The 26,278-nt window shown below is 54.6% G+C and overlaps 4 protein-coding genes across 6 annotated transcripts in view; all 4 read right to left on the bottom strand.

Annotated features, from left to right (window-relative positions):
* LOC134424614 (protocadherin gamma-A4-like) overlaps positions 1-26,278 on the bottom strand; it is a 261,717-nt gene that overhangs the window by 212,126 nt on the left and 23,313 nt on the right. The window lies entirely within an intron of this gene.
* On the bottom strand, positions 1,919-9,796 carry LOC134424975 (protocadherin gamma-A2-like). The gene is made up of 3 exons (XM_063169187.1): positions 7,472-9,796; positions 2,990-5,521; positions 1,919-1,930 (listed from the first exon to the last, which is right to left on the bottom strand). Exons 1-3 carry the CDS (start codon positions 9,701-9,703, stop codon positions 1,919-1,921), a joined length of 4,776 nt encoding a protein of 1,591 aa, XP_063025257.1. The 5' UTR covers positions 9,704-9,796.
* On the bottom strand, positions 9,940-19,031 carry LOC134424976 (protocadherin gamma-A10-like). The gene is made up of 4 exons (XM_063169188.1): positions 16,460-19,031; positions 11,688-11,847; positions 11,009-11,029; positions 9,940-10,382 (listed from the first exon to the last, which is right to left on the bottom strand). The coding sequence occupies exons 1-4, from the start codon at positions 18,899-18,901 to the stop codon at positions 9,940-9,942; spliced, it is 3,066 nt and encodes a 1,021-aa protein (XP_063025258.1). The 5' UTR covers positions 18,902-19,031.
* Positions 19,124-24,723, bottom strand: LOC134424977 (protocadherin gamma-B5-like). The gene is made up of 5 exons (XM_063169189.1): positions 24,646-24,723; positions 23,426-23,644; positions 20,870-23,384; positions 20,113-20,154; positions 19,124-19,344 (listed from the first exon to the last, which is right to left on the bottom strand). The coding sequence occupies exons 1-5, from the start codon at positions 24,721-24,723 to the stop codon at positions 19,124-19,126; spliced, it is 3,075 nt and encodes a 1,024-aa protein (XP_063025259.1).

A 26,278-nucleotide genomic window follows, 5' to 3' on the forward strand; every position in this document is an offset into this window, starting at 1 on the left:
AAACCATTTCTCTGCCACACCCACACTGAGCCCCCCATTTGCCTGGCACAGAACTGAGCTCTCACCCTCCTCACTCTGCATTCACAGCCTTGAGTTTCAACATCAACACAAACCACAATTCTGGTTCCATGTTGGCCACAGAGAAAGTAACACCTTGGGGAAACATCCATTCATGAAGTTGTATTTCTTGAATGAAATATTCAAGGTCAGGCTGGCTGGGGCTCTGAGCCACCTGCTCTGGTGGAAGATGTCCCTGCCCATGGCAGAGCAGCTGGAACAAGAGGATCTTCAAGGTCCTTTGCAACACAAACCATTCTCTCATTCTGTGCTTCTGGGATTCTATGATTACAAGTACAGCTACAAGGGATGGATTAGAGATACTCTCCAAACTGGATAATTATATGTTTGCAGTTTGCAGGATTGACAGACACATTCCGCTTTACTCCTTAACAAAAAACCAAGGAAACAAAGAAACAACCCAACCCAACCCAACTCAACCCAAAGAAATTATCCAAAGGAACTGAAATGAACTCAGCCAAGAATGGGAAAACACCAGAAGAGTATCCATCATGGCCTCACATTGAAGACTGGGTCAAATGCAGTAAATACACAACCCTGGAAACCCGACAGTTACCGATACAGAGGGGCCTCACACAGGAGTCATTAGGCAAGTTCTAGACTGTCATTTCCTTGGATAGGAAGAGAAAGAAATAGCTTGGAACCACAGCTGTTGACATCATCTAAACACCAGGACAAACAGAATTGGACAAAATTCATTCATTCATTTTGAACTGTGTCACACTGAACTCCAGCACCAGCCCTCTCTCTGCATACACAGACTTCTTCTCTCTGGCCAAACATAACATGGAAGCAAATTCTGCAAACATTAGAAGACAACTCGTGTGCACATTTTCTCAGAGCCCAACCATCACAACAAAGGTTATTCTGCTTCTACATATTACCAATAAAAAGTGGGAAATGTTATATATGCCATAAATTTTTAACAGCTCTGTCAAAGACCCACACATCCAAGAATCACCTCCAAGGCAACATCACCATTCTTCAGCACATGGACTCCTCAAAGCATGTGGGACTACCACTCTTGATGCAATGGAATATGGAACCCAAACTAGGCCACTTCAGTCCAAACTACACAACTGAAAATCATAAGACTCCTCCTGACTCATTTTCAGAAGGCCAGCAATAGCCCTGGGTATCAACACACATGCTATGTCTCCACCAGGATTTCTTCACACACTACACACCCAACACTCCCTCCCTATCCCTTCCCACCTCCAGTGGATAGCATAGAACTTCAGAATTTGGAGAGGTTTTCCTTTCCAACTTTCCAAGAGGAAAGTTGATCAGACAGTATCACCATAGCATGGATAATATTTGACTTCACATCCTAGACATGCAACAAGAAAAAACATTTATTAAAGAAACATTTTAGGAAACTTGTCTATGGAAATGTCTCTGTCTTTTCACCTATAGAAAGAAAAGAACCATTTTCAGATGATCAGAAGAATGAGACAGAAAGTTTACACCTGCACAACTGAACAGCTCACAACTCCTTTCTGTGTTCTATAACTCAGAGAAGATGATTGATGATGCTGTTTATACATGAATACACACCTTGCAATTCCTATACCCCATAAGTACAAAATTAAGCTTTGCAATGACACAATTATGATGACAAACAAATACTTATTAAGGACCTGCCAGAGTTCTACATGCAGGTGGAATACAGACATTCTAAACAATTACTTGGGTAAGAAGAACCTCACACTGCTTCATCCTAGAGATAGGAAGTGCACAGAGAATGGAGGAAAACATTCCCCTGAGTCTTTCAGCAGACAGTCACACACAGCTCACAGCACTCAAATTTCCAGCCCTTCACACCATCTATGCTGTCCTTTCACCCATCTAGCTTAAAAACAGGAGAGTGGAGGCCCAGTTCCCCAGATAATTTTTCTTCCCAGCACCAATTTCACACGTCTGTCTGTACATCTCTGTCCTATGGAAGATACATTTGCTGCTCGCTGGAGTTCTGTGAAGGGACTTCACAGGTCTCAAAGGAAAAGCTGAGCAGTCCTCCAAGAGACACAGAGTCAGTGAATAGATGATCACAGGGAATTCTGCCCACCTTGTATCTCCCACAGCAACTTGAATCTCTCCCTTGCCATCCACGCAATTCTCTTCCTATGCTAAATATTTTCTAACCAAGATTGATCCACGTCCATTTGATGCAGTACCACTTTGAAAAAACAAGACAAAACCGAAGTAGTTCTGCCATTTCCTTCTGTATTTTCTCCTCCATATGCAGCCACCCACACACTTTACAAACAAACACAACTTCGAGAGGATCCTTCAGCCTCAAAAGTGGAAGACAGTCATCATCAAGGACTACTTGTTGCATGGTCCAATCCTCTCTTGGAGACAAAGAACGAAGCATGGATGTTACAAACGCTTCCTGCTGACCTCCACTACATATCATGGAGAACAATAAAGGCGGAGAACAACGTGCACAAACGTGCCACACAAAGACATCACCATTTTCTTCAACACACATTCTACCTATTCAAGCACATGTGCTCTTGGGAAGACACGCGAGCCTGCTATAAAGTTGTACTTTGTAATAACAGATGCATCGCTTCAAAAGAGCCAATGCTATCAGGAACACAGATACTACACAGCACAGCTGATAGAGGGGAACAATACCTGGAACATGACCGATACCCAAACTCCCAAACAAACCAACATCCTGCCAGCAGCAGCCTTCTCCCTCCTTCATTCCTCACATACTGGAAGACTGAGGACCGTGTTCACATAAGGACAAAAATGGGCACCAGCCTTCCAAAGTTAATCGAAGGAAAATTGACCAAGATTTTGATAAAGTCTCCGACGCAAGCCAGAGAACACGGCGGGGAAAGGGCAGGGCAGCATCACAAGAAAGCGTCATGGAGAAAATCTATACAGAGGAACTCACCGAGGGAGGGGCGGGGTCCGAGGGGATGGCGCCGGCCGGGTCCTCGTCGCCGAGCAGCGGCGCGGGCTCGTCGGGCGGCGGCCGGGCCGGGAGGGTGTCGCAGCAGCTGGCGGCCGAGAAGCGCAGGTGGCTCTTGCGCGAGTCGGCCGTGAGCGACACGTCGTGCGAGTAGGACTGCAGGAAGGCGCGCACGCCGTCGATGCCCACGAAGTGCGAGACGGGCACGCCGCGCGAGGCGCCGCTGTCCGGCGGCAGCAGCTGCTGGCGGTGGCAGCGGCGCAGGCGCAGCGCCAGCAGCAGCAGCAGGAAGGCCACGAAGAGGCACGAGACGGCGGCCACGGCCAGCACGAGCCAGCGCGTCAGGCTGGCGGCCGGCTCGCCCGGCGCCGCCGCCTCGTGCGCCGCGCTGCCCAGCTCGGCCAGCAGCTCGGCCACGCTCTCGGCCAGCACCACGCTCAGCGTGGCCGTGGCCGACAGCGCCGGCCGCCCGTGGTCCCGCACCAGCACCACCAGGCTGTGGCGCGCCGCGTCGCGGGCCAGCGGCGAGCGCGCCGTGCGCACCTCGCCGCTGTGCAGCCCCACGCGGAACAGCCCCGGCTCCGTGGCCTTGGCCAGCTCGTAGGACAGCCACGCGTTCTGCCCCGCGTCCGCGTCCACCGCCACCACCTTGGCCACCAGCGCGCCGGCCTCCGACCGCCGCGGCGCCAGCTCCACGCCCGACCACGCCGCCGCTGCGGCCGCCGCCGGCGGGTACAGCACCTGCGGCGCGTTGTCGTTCTCGTCCACGATCTGCAGCCGCACCGACACGTTGCTGCTCAGCGCCGGCGCGCCGCCGTCCTCCGCCCGCACACACAGCTGCAGCTCGCGCAGCTGCTCGTAGTCCAAGGAGCGCAGCGCGTACAGCGCGCCCGTCTCCGCCTGCACCGACACGTACGACGACAGCGGCGCGCCACGCACCCGCCCCTCCGCCAGCCGGTAGCGCACGCGCGCGTTCTGCCCCCAGTCCGCGTCCGTGGCGCGCACCGTCAGCACCAGCGCGCCCGCCGCGTTGTTCTCCGCCAGCCGCGCGCTGTAGCGCTCCTCCGCGAACACCGGCGCGTTGTCGTTCACGTCCAGCACCCGCAGCGCCAGCACCGCGCTGCTCTGCAGCGACGGCGACCCGCCGTCGGCCGCCCGCACCGTCACGTTGTACTCCGACACGTGCTCCCGGTCCAGCTCTCTCGCTGTCACCACACGGTAGTAGTCTTCATAGGACTTCTCCAGCCGGAACGGGACGCCTCCGTCGAGAGAGCACCGAACGTCGCCGTTGGCCCCCGAGTCCAAGTCCTGCACGTGAAGAAGGGCGACCACCGTCCCTGTCGGAGCGTCCTCAGAAATCTCACTTAGTGCCGACCTCACCGAAATCACCGGCACATTATCATTTATGTCTGTGACGGTGATCGTGACTTTGGCAGTGTCGAAAAGTCCTCCTCCGTCCCGTGCCTGCACCTCCAGTTCGTAAGTGTTGCCTTCCTCGAAATCCAGGTTCTGCAACAGACTGATCGCTCCACTCTCATAGTCCAGGTGGAAGATAATCGATGCTATGTCGGACAATTTTTTCAAAGTGTATTTAACGTGTCCGTACAGCCCCTCGTCGGCATCCGTGGCCGTGACAGCGACGAGGGTGGAGCCCACGGGCACGTCCTCGGGCACACGCACCGTGTACTCCGCCTGGCTGAACACGGGCGCGTTGTCGTTCGCGTCCAGCACCGTCACGCGGATCCGAGCCGTGCCCGTCCGTGCCGGATCGCCGCCGTCCATCGCCCTCAGCACCAGCTCGTGAAACGCCGCCTCCTCCCGGTCCAGCGCCTTCGCCAGCACCAGCTCGGGACGCTGATCGCCGCCGGGGCCCGCCTGCACGGCCAGCGAGAAGTGCTCGTCACCGCTCAGCTCGTAGCTCTGAAGCGAATTACGGCCCAAGTCCTGGTCATGTGCCTCTGTAAGTGGAAATCGCGACCCCGGGGCTGTTGTCTCACTTATTCTTTCTTCCAGCTCAAATTCCTTGAAGCTCGGCGCGTTGTCGTTAATGTCCGTGATTTCCACTTGGATCCCATAAACCTGCATCTGTCCCTCCACTATCAGCTCACAGCGCAGCACGCATTTCTCTACCAGCCGGCACAGCTGCTCTCTGTCGATCCTCTCCGCCGTCACTAAATATCCCGTCTTCCCGTGCAGAGCGAAATACTGCGTCCTACCTTCCGAGACCACTCGGACGCCGCGATCGCTGAGTTCCGGGAGCTGCAGCCCCAGGTCCTTGGCCACGTCGCCCACGAACGAGCCCTTGGGCATCTCCTCGGGCACCGAGTAGCGCAGCTGCCCCCACGCCGCCTCCCACGCCGCCAGCAGCACGGCCCAGAGCAGAGCTCGCTGCCGCCGGCCCCAGCGCCTCCCCGCCGCGCACATCTCGGCCGCGGCACCGCTCGTTATCTTGCAGCTCGCTGCCGCCAACCCAGACAGCTCCGGCTCCGACTCTGCTCCCAGCTTCTGCACGGTATTTCAGCCACTGTCTCCTCCGTCTTGGCACAGAATGGCTCCGCAGCGCGGACACGATCGCAGACCTGCCGGCCGCCGAGCCAGACCCTGAGCAAGCGAGTGATAGAGCCGATCCGCAGCGGGCGGGGCTGCCGGTAGCGCTCCGAGCTTCCTCTCGCTCCTCTCGGTCAACAGCGGCGCCCGCAGCCTCCTCCCGGCACTGCAGGCACCGAGCGCTGCCCAGAGCTGCCCGCCCTGCCTCGCTCCGTACTGGGCACGGTCGCCACCGAGATGTCACTTTTCGTCCAGCGCCGATCTCCTGCCTCCGCATTTCTCCAGCCCATCTCTGCTTTCATCCCCCAGGGTATCACCATCGGGAGAAGGCAGAAACATTCTGTGTGCGAGGTTCTTTAACTGCACGGAAAACTCATTACTTTCCAATGACATTATCTGTTAATTAAAATAGGTATTTTTCCCTGTAGCTTATTATTAATCTTATCCTTTTTGTTCAAAAGCATCTGCAACAACAGGATCGCATAGAGAAAACGGGAAGACTGTATATCACGCAGAAACTAAACTATCAGGTTTATTAACACAAGCGGGACGACAGCGATTGCATGCTTCTTGAAGTCAGGGGGCTAATTGTTACTGGATTCCATTATGTATACAAATAAAGATGCAGTTGAAACTCTCAAAGTAAAGTTTCATTACTTTAAATAGTTGAAATCCTTTCTGAAGATACACTTAGAGTTTCCTTAGTTTATACAGATTTACATTAAATCAAATCATTGTGGCTTTCGTTTTTTCAGAAATCAATGTGTGAAGGACTGAAGCTCGTTAGTAAACGATTCGTCTAAGTATCTCTTAATGACGTTCCTAGGCTCTGTGTTCAAGATAATAATTTTGGAACCATAGAACAAAAGTACAACACTTGAAACTGTGCTGACCACTTATCAATGTGCAAACGGGCTTGACTCAAGTTCCTAAACGCTGCTCTGGACAATCTCCCTGATACGGGTTACATTCATATCTCAGATGTTTATCCTAGTAAACAGAATTGAAAAAAAATCCTGTTTTTCATATATTTGAGATCTACTATAACCTCCAACATCGTTGGGAGAAGACGATAGAAAAATAAAAATCCCTGAAACAGAAATCTTTCAGCACTCTCACCAGTGTATGAAATCAAGATCATGAAGAGTAAAACGGAGCAAACTGCTAATCAGGATGCATAAAGGAAGCCATCTAGCCCCACTACTGCATTCCCTCTTAAAACTGGTGACAATCTCTTCTATCACTCAGTAAAAAGACTCAAAGGAACTTTCCACATTCATTTCCTTTCTAAATCTAACCGGGACAAAACAAATTCTAACGAACGTAAAGCTATGGGTAAAGCTATACGTGAGTTCCAAGCACACCTTTCTGAACAAATCAGTCAGGAAAGAGATATCTCCAACACCAGATGTCCGTGCTATTGTTTTTTTCCTCCACCCCGTTATGCAGAATCAGCCTTTCTCCTTTCACACAATACGAATTTGCTTGCAATGCTGCTCACACATTCGAATTTACGAGCTGAAGTGTTGAATACAAAATCTCGTGGAGGAAGCTCAACCTGTGACCAAGGCAGAACCAAGTGATTCCTGCTCGCCATGAACAGGAGAATAGGAGGGGTAGCCTGGGGAGTAGCCTGCACCTTAAATCAGTCCGTCACGGAGACAAGACCGTGCAACTCACACAAACGTGAAACCGGGACACATGGAGAAATACAGAAAAGCGCTGCTACTAGACGAAAGCAGAGGTACTGCCAAAGCCTGTCACCTGAAGCTGCTAACGAGGAAAAACGAAAAACTTCCGCCGCTGCGTGATGATACGGATTACGAATCCCCACGGACACCATACAAAGAAGACGCGGGAAACAATGGTGACATTCCGGGAACTTTTAAAAAGAGAAGAAGCTCAGGCATTACAGACCTGTGGTGCATCGGGATTGGCGGGAGCCTCTCCCACGACGATGTCACTGTTCTGGCTCGGCTTCCCGCAGGAATCTCCGCCCAGAAGCTCTTCCGCCGACAGGATGGGCACCGGCGGCGGCGGCGGCCAAGCGGCCTCGGGCACGGCGCGGGCGGGCGGCGGCACGCACAGGTTGTAGGAGTAGGGCAAGGTGCCCTCGCAGAAGTCGGCCGGGAAGGCGGCGCCGGCCAGCGAGAAGCGCTGCGCGCCCAGGCAGCGCAGCACGGCGGGCGGCCCGGCCCGGCGCAGCCGCGCCAGCACGGCCAGCGCCACGCTCAGCACCAAGAGCGCCGACAGCAGCGCCAGCGCCAGCACTAGGTAGAACTGCAGCTCGGCCGCCGCCGCCTCGGCGCCCGCCGGCCGCTCGCTCAGCTCCGGCAGCGCCTCCTGCAAGCTCTCGGCCAGCACCACGTGCAGCGTGGCCGTGGCCGACAGCGCCGGCTGCCCGTGGTCCTTCACCACGGCCACCAGCCGCTGCTTGGCCGCGTCCCGCTCGCCCACGGCGCGCGCCGTGCGCACCTCGCCGCTGTGCAGCCCCACGCGGAACAGCGCCGGCTCCGACGCCTGCACCAGCTCGTACGACAGCCACGCGTTGCGCCCCGCGTCCGCGTCCACCGCCACCACCTTGGCCACCAGGTAGCCGGCCTCGGCCGAGCGCGGAACCACCTCGAAAGGCGCCGACACCGCCCCTCCCGCAGCCTCTCCCGGCCCGGCCGTCGGCGCGGGCCAGAGCACCCTGGGCGCGTTGTCGTTGCGGTCCAGCACGAAGACGCGCACCGTGGCCGTGGAGCTGCGCGCCGGCGAGCCGCCGTCCTGCGCCCGCACGGCCACCGTGAACTCGCGGCACTGCTCGTAGTCCAAGGAGCGCTGCGCGTACAGCGCGCCGCTCCGCGCCTCCACCGACACCAGCGGCGCCGCGCCCGCCGCGCCCGCGCTGCCGCCCGCCAGCCAGTAGCTCACGCGCCCGTTGGCGCCCGCGTCCGCGTCCCGCGCCTGCACGCGCAGCACCAGCGCGCCCGCCGCGTTGTTCTCCGCCACGTACGCGCTGTACGCCGCCTCCTCGAACACCGGCGCGTTGTCGTTCACGTCCGACACCTCCAGCACCAGCTCCCTGCTGCTCCGCAGCGCCGGCCTGCCCCGGTCCCGGGCCACCACCGTCACGCGATGCTCCGACGCCTGCTCGCGGTCCAGCGCCCCCGATGTCACCACCTTGTACGAGCCGCCCGACGACGCCACGATCGACAGCGGCGCCTCTCCCGACAGCTCGCACGACACCTGACCATTCTCGCCCGAGTCGGGGTCGTCCACATTCAGGAGGGCTACAACAGTGCCGGCCGGAGCGTCCTCGGGGACAGGGCTCGAGAGGGACAGAATGGTGATCTCAGGCGCGTTGTCGTTCTCGTCGGTGATGTCTATCTGCACTTCGCACTGACTGACGAGACCGCCGCCATCTCTCGCTTCCACCCCAAAGACATATTTATTCTTCTCCTCGAAATCGAGGGGACCCGCTGTCCTCACTTCCCCGCTCTCGCTGTCGATAGTGAACAACGCCCTGACGGAGTCCGGGATGCTGCCCAACGAGTAAGAGATTCGCCCGTTCGAGCCTGCGTCAGCATCGGTCGCTCGTACCTGCAGCACCACGGACTCTAGTGGAAGATTCTCTGATACTCTCGCCTCGTAGAGGCTTTTGTTGAACATGGGTGGGTTGTCGTTGGCATCTGTCACGTTTATGCGAACCTGGACAGTCCCGGACCTCGCGGGATCCCCGCCATCTACGGCCATCAGTACCAGCTCAAAGGAGCTCTGCTTCTCTCGGTCCAAAACTCTCTCCAGGACTAATTCTGGTAGCTTCCTGCCACCCGGCTTTTCCTTCATTGACAGTGAAAACGACGGGTTGCTGGTGAGCTGGTAAGTCAGCAGCGAGTTGCTTCCTGCGTCTGCATCTCGGGCCATCTCCAGGGGAAAATGAGCACCTGGAGGGATTAATTCACCGATCTCGAGGTCCAGAACAGCCTTGCTGAAGACTGGGGAGTTGTCATTCACGTCCTCAATGGACACTTCGACGTGGAAAATATTCAGCGGGTTGTGCACCAGCGCCTCGAAGCTGACAGAGCAGGTCGCCGACTCGCCGCACATCTCCTCCCGGTCCAGCCTCTCGTTCACGTACAGGTTCCCGTTCTCCTCATTCACCATGAAGTATTTCAGCTGCTTCTTGCCGCCAGACGCCACCTGCAGCTTGCGCGCCGGCAGCTCGTCCGCGCTGAGCCCCAGGTCCCGCGCCAGCGGCCCCACGAGCGAGCCTCTGCCCAGCTCCTCGGCGATGGCGTAGCGGACCCGCTCGGCCGCCGCCCGGCACCACACGCACAGCAGCAGCAGCAGCGCGGCCGGCAGCGCTCGCCCGCCGCCCGGCCCAAGCCTCTGCCGCCGCCTCACCGCCATTCTCTGCCCGCTGCGCTCGCCGCGCTCCTGCCTCCTGCCGCTGCCCTGCCTCCCTTCCAGCCGCTCTCGCCGCCCAAAACAGACACCGCTGAAAGCCACCCAGACCGCTCGGGCCGCCCCTCGCCGCCGCCGCCGCTGCTCCTGTCGGTGCCGCTGCCGCTGCGGCCGGCGCCGGGCGAGCGAGCAGCCTGCGGGGGCAGGACGCTGCGGCGGCGGCGGCTCCAGCGGCGCTCGGCGGCGGCCAACAGCGACACCCGGAGGCGCCGCCGCGACGCTGCAGCCGCCGCACGGCCGCGCTCAAGGGCGCCCGGCTTTGGGCGGGGCTCAGCGCTGTACCGGCCCCGGGGGCTCTCCCAGACCAAAAACACCGAGAGCAGGAGTTCCAGCTTATTTCCACTCCAAAGCATTTCTATCTGAGATGTGCTGACGGGTGCTTTTTAGGGCATTCTTATGAGTCAAATTGAGCAGTAGGAAGCAAATATATATTTCAGGGGAGTAAAGAATAGAATTCAGCTGCTCTTAATAAAAAGACGGGCCATCTACAGCAGCAATAAAGGATAATATAGGGAAGACCTCAAGAGCTTTTTCTCACTTTGTCACATGAATTGTTATTCATTATGTTTTTCATTAATTGAGATGAATTAGTTGGACATATAGATCAGCCTAAAACAATGCAAGCATACCCTATCCCAACATAGCAGAATTACATATACTCCTTTCTTTCTGACTCATTAAGGTTACATCTCCATATCTGTCTGCCTGACAATGGAAAGCACAAAGCAATGCTGCGTCCTTTATAAAGTCAAATAATATTTTCAGTTCCCAAGTTAAACTTTCTCTAAAGGCCATGTAATCCACACCTCTGACATGAAAAGTAACACTTTCAGCAAGGCTTGAATGTTGGAGGCACTTCCAACATTTCTCTGGGCAATATCTTCCCTTTTATCACAACTCACAATGAAAGACTTTTTCAAAATCAAAAGCGCCCTTCTCATAGTTAAAAACACCTCTTGGCAGTTCTACAAGAGCTGGGGCGGGTAAACAGAGCTCAGTCCATACTTCCGATGAACTCATTCAAAACTGAAAGAGCAAAAAAATTTTGAAAAGTCTACACAGACGCATCATTTCTCTATGTTTGAAGACACAAATAAATTCAGTCCTTCATCATAACGGAGATGTTCCAACCCTCAAGCCACTTCCATGATCCTTCGGGGGACTCTAGCCTCTCTATTTGGGATATTGGCCCAAGATCCCCATGCAGTCACTGCTCTCACCAAAAGAGTCTGAGGGGACGGAAGGACCTGCCTCGACCTGCCAGGCAGAGTGCTTGTCCTGCAGTGCAGGACACAATTCCAGCAGCAGGTGCCCATGGGCAGCTCATGGCCCACCTCATCACCCACCAATAACCCAAAGCACTTCTCTGCAAAGCTCTTCCCTATCCCCCACTCTCTCTTTCAACTGGGGATTGCCCCACCCCAGCTGCAGGACCTTGCACTTTGATCCAGTTCATGATGGCTGCACGGGGCCGCTTCTCCAGCCCATCCCTGGCTGCCATCTCTGCCCTGCAGTGAATCAGCTCCAATCGGTGTCAGCTGCAAATTGCCTGAAGCTGCCTCAATCCCATTGGCCATGCGGGTGCTGAACAGAACTGGGCCCAGTCAGGGCCCTGCAGGGACAGCACAAGTCACTGCTTTCCACCTGGACATGGAGCCACTGTCTGGAACTCTCTGCAGCTGACTCTCCAGCCTGTTCCTCAGCCATTTGACAGCCTCCAGGTGATTGCCCTGCAGGTTCCTCTGGGTGATGGCCTGGGGGACACTGCACACCTTCTCCCACTGGGCCCTGCTCTGTCCATGGAAACCTTGGCTGGCCTGGGTGGTCACTCTGCACTTGGACAGCTGCAGCAGAGATGATCCTGCGTGATTACACCACAGACAAAATGTTCCTGGCTGAGCACACCAGGAGTGCTTGTGAAACCCTTCCTCTGTGCACCTGGAAACATCCCAGGTGTGTGTGGGAACTGCACCTGCACTCGGGCAGCTGGCACAGAGGAGACCTTCCACATGAGATCAGACACCCTGAGCCTGGGCTTGTGAGAAAAGGCAATGCAAGAGTCAGAAACACATGGAAATGGACAGATGCAATAACAGTTTGTAGGTCTGCCTTGCTCTACAGAAGCAAGTCAAATCCCACTGGACTCCATCAGGCACAGCCTGGTGTTATCTGTGACCTGTGACAAGCAAGGCAATGACCCAGTTCTTCTCCAGCCTCACACACAGAGCTCCCCTCTCTGCTCTTTCTTCCATGCCAGGCCACTGTGAGGTTTTGCTTGTGGCCATCTCCTCAGTGCTCAAATCCATCATGAGATGATAATGCACTGCAGCCACACCCAGCAGGGAGGGACAATTGTCTGCTCACTTCCATTATGATAAGGAACTGAAGGATTGTAGAGCACACAAATGATAAACAATCTTACTAAAATATTAGCAGTCATCCAACTGAGAATGCCTCATCAAACCATTGGCTTAGGGGGAACCTCCTCCGCATCTTTATCACATGCTTTGTTCCACAGAGAGACAAAGTCTACTGAAGTCATATTTATATCTATTTCTCCCAACAGGAGCAGAACACAAAGTCACTCTCATATCTCCTGCCTTCCACTTCCATTGCAACAAGAGCAAGGAATATTGGCACATCATATGTTACTAAGGAAAGCTCCATTGTTGATAAAAGTATGTATACCCAAATACTGAGTAAATCAATGGAAAACAAAAAAAAGGAAACAACACCCAGAAAACCTGAAATCATTAATGAGATAAAGCAAGGAAGCATTAGAAGACAACAAAAAAAAAAGAGATGCTCACAGGGAAATCTTCTACGTCTTTATTCCAGGCCTTAAAATCCATCTCTGAGAGCACCAGGAAGTCATTGAGGACTCAATCTGCAAGTGTGAGGACCTGAAGGCTTACCGAGCACAGCAGGATAGGGGGAGTCAGTTGTAGAATGAGTCCTCTCCTCAGCAACTCATTCTACTGCATGGCCTGTTCACCTTGCACAGTTATGAAACCATCATTTTAAACACCTTGTGATCGGCCTTCTTCTAAAGATAAAGCTTCTGACAAATTACAACAGATTCCCTTCCGGCCTCATCTGCATAGTACCCAAACAATGTTCAGTCTAAAGTGACTGAAATAAGGATGTCCTGAAAAACATCAGTCACTGCTTCATATTTCAAAGAAATTACCTGATCTGTGGAAATGAGCTGCAACCTTCTGAGAAACCCAGGCCTGAATGAAAGTGGAATTACAATTCTGAAGAAACTCTATATCACAATATGGCATAGAGATACAGATTATGGAGCTTTCACACAGGATTAATTACCTCTTCCACCCAAGAGTTATGGTTCAACATGAACAGTTACCGTGGAAAATGTTACTCTTGCAGGACTGTCATTGTCTTTCATGACAGAGATACCAGGATTAGAACAATAATGGCACTACCTTTGGCACCAAGCATCAAATCAAACCACTTCTCTGCCAAACCCACACTGAGCCCCCCATTTGCCTGGCACAGAACTGAGCTCTCACCCTCCTCACTCTGCATTCACAGCCTTCAGTTTCAACATCAACACAAACCACAATTCTGGTTCCATGGATGCCACAGAGAAAACAACACCTTGGGGAAACATCCATTCATGAAGTTGTATTTCTTTAATGAAATGTTCAAGGTCAGGCTGGCTGGGGCTCTGAGCCACCTGCTCTGATGGAAGATGTCCCTGCCCATGGCAGAGCAGCTGGAACAAGAGGATCTTCAAGGTCCTTTGCAACACAAACCATTCTCTCATTCTGTGCTTCTGGGATTCTATGATTACAAATACAGCTACAAGGGATGGATTAGAGATAATCTCCAAACTGGATAATGACATGTTTAGAGTTTGCAGGATTGACAGACACATTCCGCTTTACTCCTTAACAAAAAACCAAGGAAACAAAGAAACAATCCAACCCAACCCAACTCAACCCAAAGAAATTATCCAAAGGAACTGAAATGAATCCAGCCAATAATGGGAAAATGTCAGAAGAGTATCCATCATGGCCTCACATTGAAGACTGGGTCAAATGCAGCATTACTTGACCCTGGAAACTCAACATTAACCAATACAGAGGGGCCTCACACAGGAGTCATTAGGCAAGCTCCAGGCTGTCATTTCCTTGGATAGGAAGAGAAAGAAAAAGCTTGGAACCACAGCTGCGGGCATCACCCAAGTACAACGGCAACGAAATCTGGACACAATTCATTCATTCAGTTTGAACTGTGTAACAGTGAACTCCAGCACCCGCCCTGTCTCTGCATACACAGACTTCTTCTCTCTGTCAAACATAACATGGAAGCAAACTCTGCATACAGACATCATTAGATAGAAGTTGTGTGCACAATTTCTCAGAGCCCAAGCAACAACTAAGGTTATTCTGTTCCTCCCAATTATTTGAACAAGTGGGAAATCTCATATATGCTATAAATTATTACCAGCTCTGTCAAAGACCCACACATCCAAGTATCACCTCAAAGGCAGCATCACCATTCTTCAGCACATGGACTCCCCAAAGTATGTGTGACTGTCACTTTTGATGCAAAGGAATATGGGACTCAAACTAGGCCTTTCAGTCCAAACCACACAATTTGAAATCATACGACTCCTCGTGACTCATTTTCAGAAGGCCAGCAATAGCCCTGAGGATCATCAAAACACATGCCATGTCTCCACCAGGGCCTGCTCACAAACCACACAACCAACACTCTCTTCTAACCCTTCTATCCTACCTCCCACGGATAGCATAGATCATCAGAATTTAGAGAGACTCCACCAAAAGGAAAGTTACTCAACTGCATCTCCTTACCATGGATAATATTTGACTTCACATACAAGACAGCAGACAAGAAAAAACATTTTTTTACAGAGACATTGGAAACTTGTCAATGGAAATGTCTGTCTTTTCATCTCTAAACATGAAAGAACTGTTTTCAGATCATCAGAAGAATGAGGCAGGAAGTTATCACCTGCAGAATTGAACAGCTCACAACACTCTCATGAATTATTTAACTCAGAGTAGATATTGATAACATTGTTTATAGGCACTGAATACACAGCTTGCAATTCCCATAACCCATCTGTCATAAGTGCAAAATTAAGCTTTGAAGTGACACCATTATGATGACAAACAAATACTTATTAAGAGCTTGTCAAGGTTCTCCATGCAACTGGAATACAGGCCTTCTAAACAATTTCTTTGGGGAGAAGAACTCCACATTCCTCCTTCATCCTAGAGATAGAAACAGGACAGGAGATGGAGGAAAACATTCCCTTAAGTCTTTCAGCAGACATTCACACACAGCTCACAGCAGTCACATTTCCAAACCGTCACATCATCCATGGTGTCCTTTCACCCATCTCTCATAAAAACGTGTGAGAGTGAAGGCCAAGTTCCCCAGACCATTTTTCTTGTCAGCACCAATTTCACACAGCTATCTGCACATCTTTGTGCAGTGGAAGATACATTTGCCGCTCACTGAAGTTCTGTGAAAGAGACTTTGTAGGTCTCAAAGGAAACACTGAGCAGTCTTCCAAGAGACACTGACTCAGTGAATATCTGCTCACAGGGAATTATACCCACCTTGTATATCCCACTGCACCTCGAATCTCTCCTTCCCATCCAGGAAATTCTCTTGCCATGCTAAATACTTCCTACCCAAGGCACAATCAGCTCCATCTGAAATAGCTCTACCTTGAAAAACAAGAAAAAACCAAAGCAGTTCTACCATTTCCTCCTCCACATGCAGCCACACACAGTCTTTTCAAAGAATCAGAACTTCGAGAAGATCCTTCATCCTCATAACAGAGAGACAGACATCATCAAGGACTACTTGTTGCCTGGTCCAAGATCTTTGTTGCAGACAAAGACCAAAGAATGGATGACACAAACACTTCCTGCAGACCTCTAGTATGTATCATGGACAGCGATAAAAGCTGAGAAGAATATGCAGAGAAGTTCCACACAAAGCCATCAGCATTTTGTTCAAGACAGATTCCATCTATTCAACTACATGTGCTCTTGGAAAACACATGACTCTTCTAAAAAGCTCTATTTCTTAATAACGTGATCCATCCCTTCAGAAGATCTAATACGAAGAGCAAGACAGATTTCACAAGGCGCAGCTGACACAGGGGAAAAAATGCCTGGAACCTGATCAATACCCAAACCGCCGACCTAACCAACAACGTGCCAGCAGCAGCCTTCTCCCTCCTTCCTCCTTCACGAACTGGAAGACTGAGGACCCACCCCATGTTCACACAATGATAGCAATGGGCACCAGCCTTTAGAAATACACCAAAGGAAACCTTACCATGCTTGTAGAAATAGTCTCCTAGGCAAGCCAGAGAACACGGCGGGGAAAGGGCAGGGCAGCATCACAAGAAAGCGTCATGGAGAAAATCTATACAGAGGAACTCACCGAGGGAGGGGCGGGGTCCGAGGGGATGGCGCCGGCCGGGTCCTCGTCGCCGAGCAGCGGCGCGGGCTCGTCGGGCGGCGGCCGGGCCGGGAGGGTGTCGCAGCAGCTGGCGGCCGAGAAGCGCAGGTGGCTCTTGCGCGAGTCGGCCGTGAGCGACACGTCGTGCGAGTAGGACTGCAGGAAGGCGCGCACGCCGTCGATGCCCACGAAGTGCGAGACGGGCACGCCGCGCGAGGCGCCGCTGTCCGGCGGCAGCAGCTGCTGGCGGTGGCAGCGGCGCAGGCGCAGCGCCAGCAGCAGCAGCAGGAAGGCCACGAAGAGGCACGAGACGGCGGCCACGGCCAGCACGAGCCAGCGCGTCAGGCTGGCGGCCGGCTCGCCCGGCGCCGCCGCCTCGTGCGCCGCGCTGCCCAGCTCGGCCAGCAGCTCGGCCACGCTCTCGGCCAGCACCACGCTCAGCGTGGCCGTGGCCGACAGCGCCGGCCGCCCGTGGTCCCGCACCAGCACCACCAGGCTGTGGCGCGCCGCGTCGCGGGCCAGCGGCGAGCGCGCCGTGCGCACCTCGCCGCTGTGCGGCCCCACGCGGAACAGCCCCGGCTCCGTGGCCTTGGCCAGCTCGTAGGACAGCCACGCGTTCTGCCCCGCGTCCGCGTCCACCGCCACCACCTTGGCCACCAGCGCGCCGGCCTCCGACCGCCGCGGCGCCAGCTCCACGCCCGACCACGCCGCCGCTGCGGCCGCCGCCGGCGGGTACAGCACCTGCGGCGCGTTGTCGTTCTCGTCCACGATCTGCAGCCGCACCGACACGTTGCTGCTCAGCGCCGGCGCGCCGCCGTCCTCCGCCCGCACGCACAGCTGCAGCTCGCGCAGCTGCTCGTAGTCCAAGGAGCGCAGCGCGTACAGCGCGCCCGTCTCCGCCTGCACCGACACGTACGACGACAGCGGCGCGCCACGCACCCGCCCCTCCGCCAGCCGGTAGCGCACGCGCGCGTTCTGCCCCCAGTCCGCGTCCGTGGCGCGCACCGTCAGCACCAGCGCGCCCGCCGCGTTGTTCTCCGCCAGCCGCGCGCTGTAGCGCTCCTCCGCGAACACCGGCGCGTTGTCGTTCACGTCCAGCACCCGCAGCGCCAGCACCGCGCTGCTCTGCAGCGACGGCGACCCGCCGTCGGCCGCCCGCACCGTCACGTTGTACTCCGACACCTGCTCCCGGTCCAGCTCTCTCGCTGTCACCACACGGTAGTAGTCGTCAAAAGCTTTCTCCAGTCGGAATGGGCCCCCTCCGTCAATCGAGCAGCGCACCTCGCCATTAGCCCCGGAATCCCGGTCTTGCACCTGTAGAAGGGCCACGACAGTTCCCAATGGGGCGTCTTCTGAGATCTCGCTCAAAGACGACTGCAGCAAAATCTCCGGCACATTGTCATTGACATCTGTCACAGCCACCACGACTTTTGAGTCGTCAAAGAGGCCTCCCCTGTCATGTGCCTGCACCTCCAGTGCGTAGGAGTCGCCTTCCTCGAAATCCAGGCTCTGTAACAGGGTGATTGCTCCCGTGTCGGCATCAAGCTGAAAAATCTGCGAGGCTTTGTCTGTGATTTTTTGAATGGAGTATTTCACGTGCCCGTTTAGCCCCTCGTCCCTGTCGGTGGCTGTGACGGTGACTAGGACAGAGCCCACGGGCACGTCCTCGGGCACACGCACCGTGTACTCCGCCTGGCTGAACACGGGCGCGTTGTCGTTCGCGTCCAGCACCGTCACGCGGATCCGAGCCGTGCCCGTCCGTGCCGGATCGCCGCCGTCCATCGCCCTCAGCACCAGCTCGTGAAACGCCGCCTCCTCCCGGTCCAGCGCCTTCGCCAGCACCAGCTCGGGACGCTGATCGCCGCCGGGGCCCGCCTGCACGGCCAGCGAGAAGTGCTCGTCGCCGCTCAGCTCGTAGCTCTGCAGCGAATTCCGGCCCGAGTCAGGGTCGTGAGCCTGGGCCAGGGGAAACCGAGACCCCGGGGCTGTCGTCTCGCTCATTCTCAGTTCTTTTTCTGCCTCTCGAAAGCTCGGCGCGTTATCATTAATGTCCGTGATTTCCACTTGGATCCCATAAACCTGCATCTGTCCCTCCACTATCATCTCACAGCGAAGCACGCATTGCTGCACACTCTCGCACAGCTTCTCTCTGTCGATCCTTTCTGCCGTCACTAAATGTCCCGTCTTCCCGTGCAGAACGAAATACTGTGTCCTACCTTTAGAGACAATGCGAACGCCGCGATCTCGGATCTCCGGCAGCTGCAGCCCCAGGTCCTTGGCCACGTCGCCCACGAACGAGCCCTTGGGCATCTCCTCGGGCACTGAGTAGCGCAGCTGCCCCCACGCCGCCTCCCACGCCGCCAGCAGCACGGCCCAGAGCAGAGCTCGCTGCCGCCGGCCCCAGCGCCTCCCCGCCGCGCACATCTCCGCCGCCGAACCGCAACACAGCGTTCCACTCACGCCCCGACTCGTCGCTACCGGATGCTGTCGCCGGCCTTTCTGCCTCTCTGCAGAAGGGCTCTGCACCGCTGGTACGCTCGCAGACCGCCCGCCGCCGAGCCTGATACGGACTGAGCGAGTGATAGAGCCGATCTGCAGCGGGCGGGGCTGCCGGTAGCGCTCCGAGCTTCCTCTCGCTCCTCTCGGTCAACAGCGGCGCCCGCAGCCTCCTCCCGGCACTGCAGGCACCGAGCGCTGCCCGGCGCTGCCCGCCCTGCCTCGCTCCATACCGGGCACGGTCGCCACCGAGATGTCGCTTTTCGTCCAGCGCCGATCTCCTGCCTCCGCATTTCTCCTGCCCATCTCTGCTTTCATCCTCCAGGGTATCACCACCGGGAGAAACGCAGAGGCATTCCGTAGGCGGAATTCTTTAAACACACGGGAAACTCATTACTTTCTAATGCCATTATACGTAAACTAAAATGCATATTTTACCCTGTAGCTTATTATTATTTTATCCTTTTTGTTCAAAAGCACCTTCAACAACAGACTCCCATAGAGAAAAAGGGAAGATAGCATATCCCGAAGAAACAGAGCTCTCAGGTTTATTAACACAAGCCGGATGAGAGCAATTGCATGCTTCTTGATGTCAGGGAGCCATTGGTTGCAGGATTCAATGACGGGTACAAATAAAGATGCAGCTGAAACTCTCAAAGTAAAGTTTCAGGACTTGAAATACTTGACATCCCTTCCTAATGGATGAGCCTAGTATTTGCATAGTTTATATAGATTTACATTTTATCAAACCACTGTAGTTTCCCTTTTCTCCGAAATCAATGTCTGAAGCACTAAAGGTCGTTACTAAACTATTCGTCTAAGTATCTCTTAATGACGGTAGGCCATGTGTTCAAGAAAATAATTATGGGACCGTAGAACAAAAGTACATACATGTCTTGAAACTGTGCTGACCACTAATCAATGCGCAAATGGGCTTGATTCAAGTGCCTAAACGCTGCTCTGGCCAATCTCCCTGATACGGGAACACCTCAAATCTCAGACGTTTATCCTAGTTAAAAAAAATTCCAAAAATTTTCTGTTCTCAATATATTTGAGATCTGCTAAAACCACCAACATTATTGCGAGAAGAGGATCGAAAAATAAAAATCTCTAAATCAGAAATCTTTCAGCACTCTCACCAGGGTAAAAAATAAAGATCATGAAGAGTAAAACAGAGTCAACTGCCAGCCAGGACACATAAACGAAGCCTCACTACTGCATTACCCCAAAACCGGCGACAATCTCTTCTATCACTTAGAAAAAAGACTTAAAGAATTTCCACATTCATTTTCTTAATAAATCAAATCGGGGAAAAAATGATAACGGACGGGTTTGGATACAGCTATACACGAGTTCCAAGCACACACTTTCTGAACACATCAGTCAGGAAAGAAATATCTCCAACACCAAATGTCAGTGCTCTCTTTTTTTTTTCCTCGACCCCGTCAGGCAGAATCAGCCACTCTCGTTCCACACACTACGAATCGGCTTTCAATGTTGATAACACATCCAAATTTGTAGAGCTCGAGTGCTGAAGACAAAACTTCGAGCCCAAAGCTGAACCTGTGATCAAAGAAGAACCAAGGGCTTCACGCTCTGCTTGAACGGGGGACAGCCCTTTGATTAATTCACTCCATCACGAAGAGAGGACAGTGCGACTCACATAAACATGACTCCGAGAAACAAGGAGAAACACTGAAAAACGCTGCAACTAGCCCAAAGGAGAGCTATCATGAAAACCTGTCATCTGAAGCTATTACCGAGGGAAAATGAAAACCTTCCGCCGCTACGTAAGGATACACACGACAAATACCCATTGACACAAGGCAAAAGCCACGCGGGGAAAAAAAGATGACTTTGCGGGAACTTTAAAAAGAGAAGAAGCTCAGACTTTACAGACCTGCGGTGCATCGGCCTCGGCGGGCTGCTCTCCCGCGACGGCACTGCAGTTGGAGGTCGGCTTCTCCAAGGAATCACCGCCCAGAAGCTCCTCCGCCGACACGATGGGCACCGGCGGCGGCGGCGGCCAAGCGGCCTCGGGCACGGCGCGGGCGGGCGGCGGCACGCATAGGTTGTAGGAGTAGGGCAAGGTGCCCTCGCAGAAGTCGGCCGGGAAGGCGGCGCCGGCCAGCGAGAAGCGCTGCGCGCCCAGGCAGCGCAGCACGGCGGGCGGCCCGGCCCGGCGCAGCCGCGCCAGCACGGCCAGCGCCACGCTCAGCACCAAGAGCGCCGACAGCAGCGCCAGCGCCAGCACCAGGTAGAACTGCAGCTCGGCCGCCGCCGCCTCGGCGCCCGCCGGCCGCTCGCTCAGCTCCGGCAGCGCCTCCTGCAAGCTCTCGGCCAGCACCACGTGCAGCGTGGCCGTGGCCGACAGCGCCGGCTGCCCGTGGTCCTTCACCACGGCCACCAGCCGCTGCTTGGCCGCGTCCCGCTCGCCCACGGCGCGCGCCGTGCGCACCTCGCCGCTGTGCAGCCCCACGCGGAACAGCGCCGGCTCCGACGCCTGCACCAGCTCGTACGACAGCCACGCGTTGCGCCCCGCGTCCGCGTCCACCGCCACCACCTTGGCCACCAGGTAGCCGGCCTCGGCCGAGCGCGGAACCACCTCGAAAGGCGCCGCCGCCGACCCTCCCGCAGCCTCTCCCGGCCCGGCCGTCGGCGCGGGCCAGAGCACCCTGGGCGCGTTGTCGTTGCGGTCCAGCACGAAGACGCGCACCGTGGCCGTGGAGCTGCGCGCCGGCGAGCCGCCGTCCTGCGCCCGCACGGCCACCGTGAACTCGCGGCACTGCTCGTAGTCCAAGGAGCGCTGCGCGTACAGCGCGCCGCTCCGCGCCTCCACCGACACCAGCGGCGCCGCGCCCGCCGCGCCCGCGCTGCCGCCCGCCAGCCAGTAGCTCACGCGCCCGTTGGCGCCCGCGTCCGCGTCCCGCGCCTGCACGCGCAGCACCAGCGCGCCCGCCGCGTTGTTCTCCGCCACGTACGCGCTGTACGCCGCCTCCTCGAACACCGGCGCGTTGTCGTTCACGTCCGACACCTCCAGCACCAGCTCCCTGCTGCTCCGCAGCGCCGGCCTGCCCCGGTCCCGGGCCACCACCGTCACGCGATGCTCCGACGCCTGCTCGCGGTCCAGCGCCCCCGATGTCACCACCTTGTACGAGCCGCCCGACGACGCCACGATCGACAGCGGAGCCTCTCCCGACAGCTCGCACGACACCTGACCGTTCTCTCCCGAGTCTCTGTCCCGCACTTTCAGCAGGGCCACCACGGTGCCAATCGGGGCATCCTCTGGCACGGGGCTCGACACTGAGAGTAACGTGATCTCGGGCGCGTTGTCATTCACGTCCAGCACTTCCACCTCCACCTTGGAATGTGCCACCAAACCCCCTCCATCCTTCGCCTCCACAGCCAAGCTAAACATACGCGTGTCCTCAAAGTCCAAAGCCTCCTGCAGTGTGATAGACCCGCTCTCTGCATCGACCACAAACTTTTGAAGTACCTTGTTCGGCATTTTCCCGAAGCTGTAGCTGATGCGGGCATTGTTGCCGGCGTCGGCGTCTGAGGCTGACACGTTCAACACTGCTGAACCTGGTGGCGTGTCCTCTTGTAGGCTCACGTGGTACCGGTCCTGTGCGAATACGGGTGCATTGTCATTGGCGTCCGTCACGTTGACCCGAATCTGGACAGTCCCGGATCTCGCGGGATCCCCGGCATCAACTGCAGTCAGCAACAGCTCAAAAGAGCTCTCCTTCTCTCGGTCCAATGCCTTCTCCAGAACTAATTCCAGCTTGCTTCCGTCCTGGCTGTCCTTCATGGCCAGGGAGAACGACGGGTTACTGGTGAGGTGGTAAGTCAGCAGCGAATTGCTACCTACGTCTGCATCGTGGGCCGTCTCCAGCGGAAACCGAGCACCGGGAGGGATTAATTCACCGATCTCGAGGTCCAGAACAGCATTGCTGAAGGTCGGGGAATTGTCATTCACGTCCTCAATGGACACCTCGACGTGGAAAATGTTCAGAGGGTTGTGCACCAGCGCCTCGAAGCTGACAGAGCAGGTCGCCGACTCGCCGCACATCTCCTCCCGGTCCAGCCTCTCGTTCACGTATAGGTTCCCGTTCTCCTCATTCACCGTGAAGTATTGCTTCTCCTCGCTCAGCCGCAGCTTGCGCGCCGGCAGCTCGTCCGCGCTGAGCCCCAGGTCCCGCGCCAGCGGCCCCACGAGCGAGCCTCTGCCCAGCTCCTCGGCGATGGCGTAGCGGACCCGCTCGGCCGCCGCCCGGCACCACACGCACAGCAGCAGCAGCAGCAGCGCGGCCGGCAGCGCTCGCCCGCCGCCCGGCCCAAGCCTCTGCCGCCGCCTCACCGCCATTCTCTGCCCGCTGCGCTCGCCGCGCTCCTGCCTCCTGCCGCTGCCCTGCCGCCCTTCCAGCCGCTTTCGCCGCCCAAAACAGAGACCGCTGAAAGCCACCCAGACCGCTCGGGCCGCCTCTCGCCGCCGCCGCTGCTGCTGTCGGTGCCGCTGCCGCTGCGGCCGGCGCCGGGCGAGCGAGCAGCCTGCGGGGGCAGGACGCTGCGGCGGCGGCGGCTCCAGCGGCGCTCGGCGGCGGCCAACAGCGACACCCGGAGGCGCCGCCGCGACACTGCAGCCGCCGCACGGCCGCGCTCAAGGGGGCCCTGCTTTGGGCGGGGCTCAGGCCCTTAACGCAATTATAAATATGTTTAAAATTTAGGTACGCTGTTAAATGCTTTTATGTCGTCTTTTTGCGTCGCAGTACACACAGAGGAGAAAATCTTTATGGTAAAGCAATAAATGAAGGAACTTAGTGTGTATTAATAACATCAAGGCACAGTTAAGGAGACAGGAAATTGTACATACGTCTCAGAAAAGGAAATCTATAAGTACCCTGTCATGTATCTTCAGTTTTGCTTTCCTGTCTTGGGTCGAATTAAGTTGAGGGATAGTTTAGGCTAAAGCAATGCTTTTATCTTTATGCTAAGCATAACATTCCTCTTTTGTTCCCCATTCAGGAAAGTTGCTTCTTTTGCATCTCCCTATTCAGGTACCTGATGACCGAAATGCAAAGCCACCATGAATCATTTGCAGACCCAAAGAATTCTCTGGGTTGAATGCACCCTTTAAAATAATTTATTCCACTCATCCATCACGAGCAGTGGCATCCTTCACTACACCAGGTTACTGAAAAGCCCATCCGAACTGTCCTTAAAGCCTTCCAATGGTGGCACATTCATAATATTTGTGGGCAACTCATTCCAGTGCCTCACCATCTTTATATTTAAAAAATTGTCTAATCTACACCTAAACAATATCTTTCAATCTTTCTTGTCAGCATTCTTTATTAATTGAAAAGACAAAATAAATTCTACTCAAAGCTTCATTTTCCCAGGCTAAAGGACCTGAGTTTTCTCAGAGCTTCTTCATGGCAGTTATGATACATTTCTTTGACAATCTATGCAAAGACATGTAGAGGGAGATGACCAGCTTCCTCTTCTTGCTGGTCATCCTACTTGTTATGCAAACCCAGATGTAAGCTGGGCAGCAAGTGGACATCTCCAGCTCATGTCCCATTCAGCATCCAGCAGTAATCCGAAGCATTTTTTGCAGGGTGCTCTCCATCCCCTACTCTCTGTTTAAACTGGCAATTGCCCTGACTCACCTGCAGGACATTGCACTTGGCCTTCTTGAGCTTCGTTAAGTTTGCACAGGTCTGCTCCTCCAGCTCATCCATAAACATCACCCCTGACCTGTCACTAATGAACTCAGCTCCATGTCATCTGCGAATTCACTGAGGGTGTGCCTGATCCCATTGTCTGTGAAGGTACTGAAAAGTTTTGATCCCAGTATAGACAGCCCAAAACACTGATTTCCACCTGGACATTGAGTCTGGAACTCTTTTGATGTGACTCTCCAGCCTGTTCCTCAGCCATTTGACAGCCTCCAGGTGTGTGAACAGCATGGTCTGGGTGATTGGGTGGGAGACACTCTGTCCACATTCTCCCACTGGTTCCTGATCTGCTCATGGAAACCTTGGCTGGCCTGGGTGGTCACTCTGCACTTGGACAGCTGCAGCAGAGATGATCCTGCATGATTCCACCACAGACAAAATGTTCCTGGATGAGCACACCAGGAGTGCTTCTGAAACCCTTCCTCTGTGCAGCTGGAAACATCCCAGGTGTGTGTGGGAACTGCACCTGCATTCGGGCAGCTGGCACAGAGGAGACCTTCCACATGAGATCAGACACCCTGAGCCTGAGCTCATGATAACAGACAAGAGCTACAAACACATGGAAATGCACAGACCAGGTGCAACAACGTTTTATTGGCCACACTTACCGAGAAACAGCAATTCCAATTGCCTTGCACTCCATGAGAAACAAGCACATGGTATGTATGGCATACAGCAGCAAGGGAAATTACCATCTGTTTTTCAAGGCTCTCACATACAGAGAGTTCCTGTCTTCCCTCCAACGCTGCACAGCTCTTGGTTTCCACTGCCCCTTAACATCACTGGCAAAAATTATCATGAGGGAATAAAGCACCACAACCATATCAGGAAGGAAGGTAAATTCATCTCCTCACCACCATTCTGAGAAGAAACTGAAGGATTCTGAACTACATGAATGATAACAGCCAAACTAAAAGATTAGCAGCCATCCAACAGAGAACGGCTTATCTAAGTAATGGCTCAGAAGAAGTCTCCTGCCCTCTTTTATCACACACAGTGTTCCACAGAGATTCTGCTAAGGTGATGTTGACCTCCCTTCCCCCCAACAGTAACAGAACTCAAAGTGCCCTCACCTCTCCTGCCATTCACACCTGCTGCAGCATGAACAAGAGGCACTAACACAGGATGCATTGCTGAATTAAACAAGGCTGATAAATTACAAGGAGGCCTTCACAGAAAGAACGCCAAAAATCAAAAAACCCAAAAGAAAACATATCAAATAGCAAGGCAAGGAAGCATTAGAAGACAAGGGCCAGTTAGAGGAATTCACCAGGAAATCTTCTTGGTCTTTGCTGTGGGCATTGGAATTCAGCTCTGTGAACACCTGGAAGTCACTGAGGCCACAAGGAACAAGTGCAGCCCTAAAGTCTTACACTAGACTGCATTGAAGTGAGGTTCATTACAAAAAACAGTCATCAGCTCTCAGCAATTCTGTTATATGACCTCTTAAAGATATTAAATATCTGAGGCCTCATTGTCAATGTCACCCTTCTAAGAAATTCCAACAGAGTCCTTTTTCCTTTCGTTCACATTCCTCACACACAAAATTCTGGCCCTGGTGGTT

Source organism: Melospiza melodia, chromosome 14 (assembly GCF_035770615.1).
Source record: "Melospiza melodia melodia isolate bMelMel2 chromosome 14, bMelMel2.pri, whole genome shotgun sequence".
Taxonomy (NCBI): domain Eukaryota; kingdom Metazoa; phylum Chordata; class Aves; order Passeriformes; family Passerellidae; genus Melospiza; species Melospiza melodia.

Excerpts from the sequence above, each read along its gene's own strand:
- LOC134424975 (XM_063169187.1), bottom strand. The coding sequence starts at position 9,703 with ATGGTGAATGAGGAGAACGGGAACCTGTACGTGAACGAGAGGCTGGAC. Across the intron at positions 5,522-7,471 it reads CCAATCCCGATGCACCACAG|ACCGTGCAGAAGCTGGGAGC; the intron begins GTCTGTAATGCC and ends AGTGGCTGAAAT.
- LOC134424976 (XM_063169188.1), bottom strand. The coding sequence starts at position 18,901 with ATGTGCGCGGCGGGGAGGCGCTGGGGCCGGCGGCAGCGAGCTCTGCTC. Across the intron at positions 11,848-16,459 it reads CGGACCCCGCCCCTCCCTCG|CTGTCCAAGTGCAGAGTGAC; the intron begins GTGAGTTCCTCT and ends TCTCTGCTGCAG. Across the intron at positions 10,383-11,008 it reads TTTGAATGAGTTCATCGGAA|CACCCGTCAGCACATCTCAG; the intron begins GTATGGACTGAG and ends TGCCCTAAAAAG.
- LOC134424977 (XM_063169189.1), bottom strand. The coding sequence starts at position 24,723 with ATGTTTATGGATGAGCTGGAGGAGCAGACCTGTGCAAACTTAACGAAG. Across the intron at positions 23,645-24,645 it reads CCAAGTGCAATGTCCTGCAG|GGCCCCCTTGAGCGCGGCCG; the intron begins GTGAGTCAGGGC and ends CGCCCAAAGCAG. Across the intron at positions 23,385-23,425 it reads GGTCTGGGTGGCTTTCAGCG|GGCAGCGGCAGGAGGCAGGA; the intron begins GTCTCTGTTTTG and ends GAAGGGCGGCAG.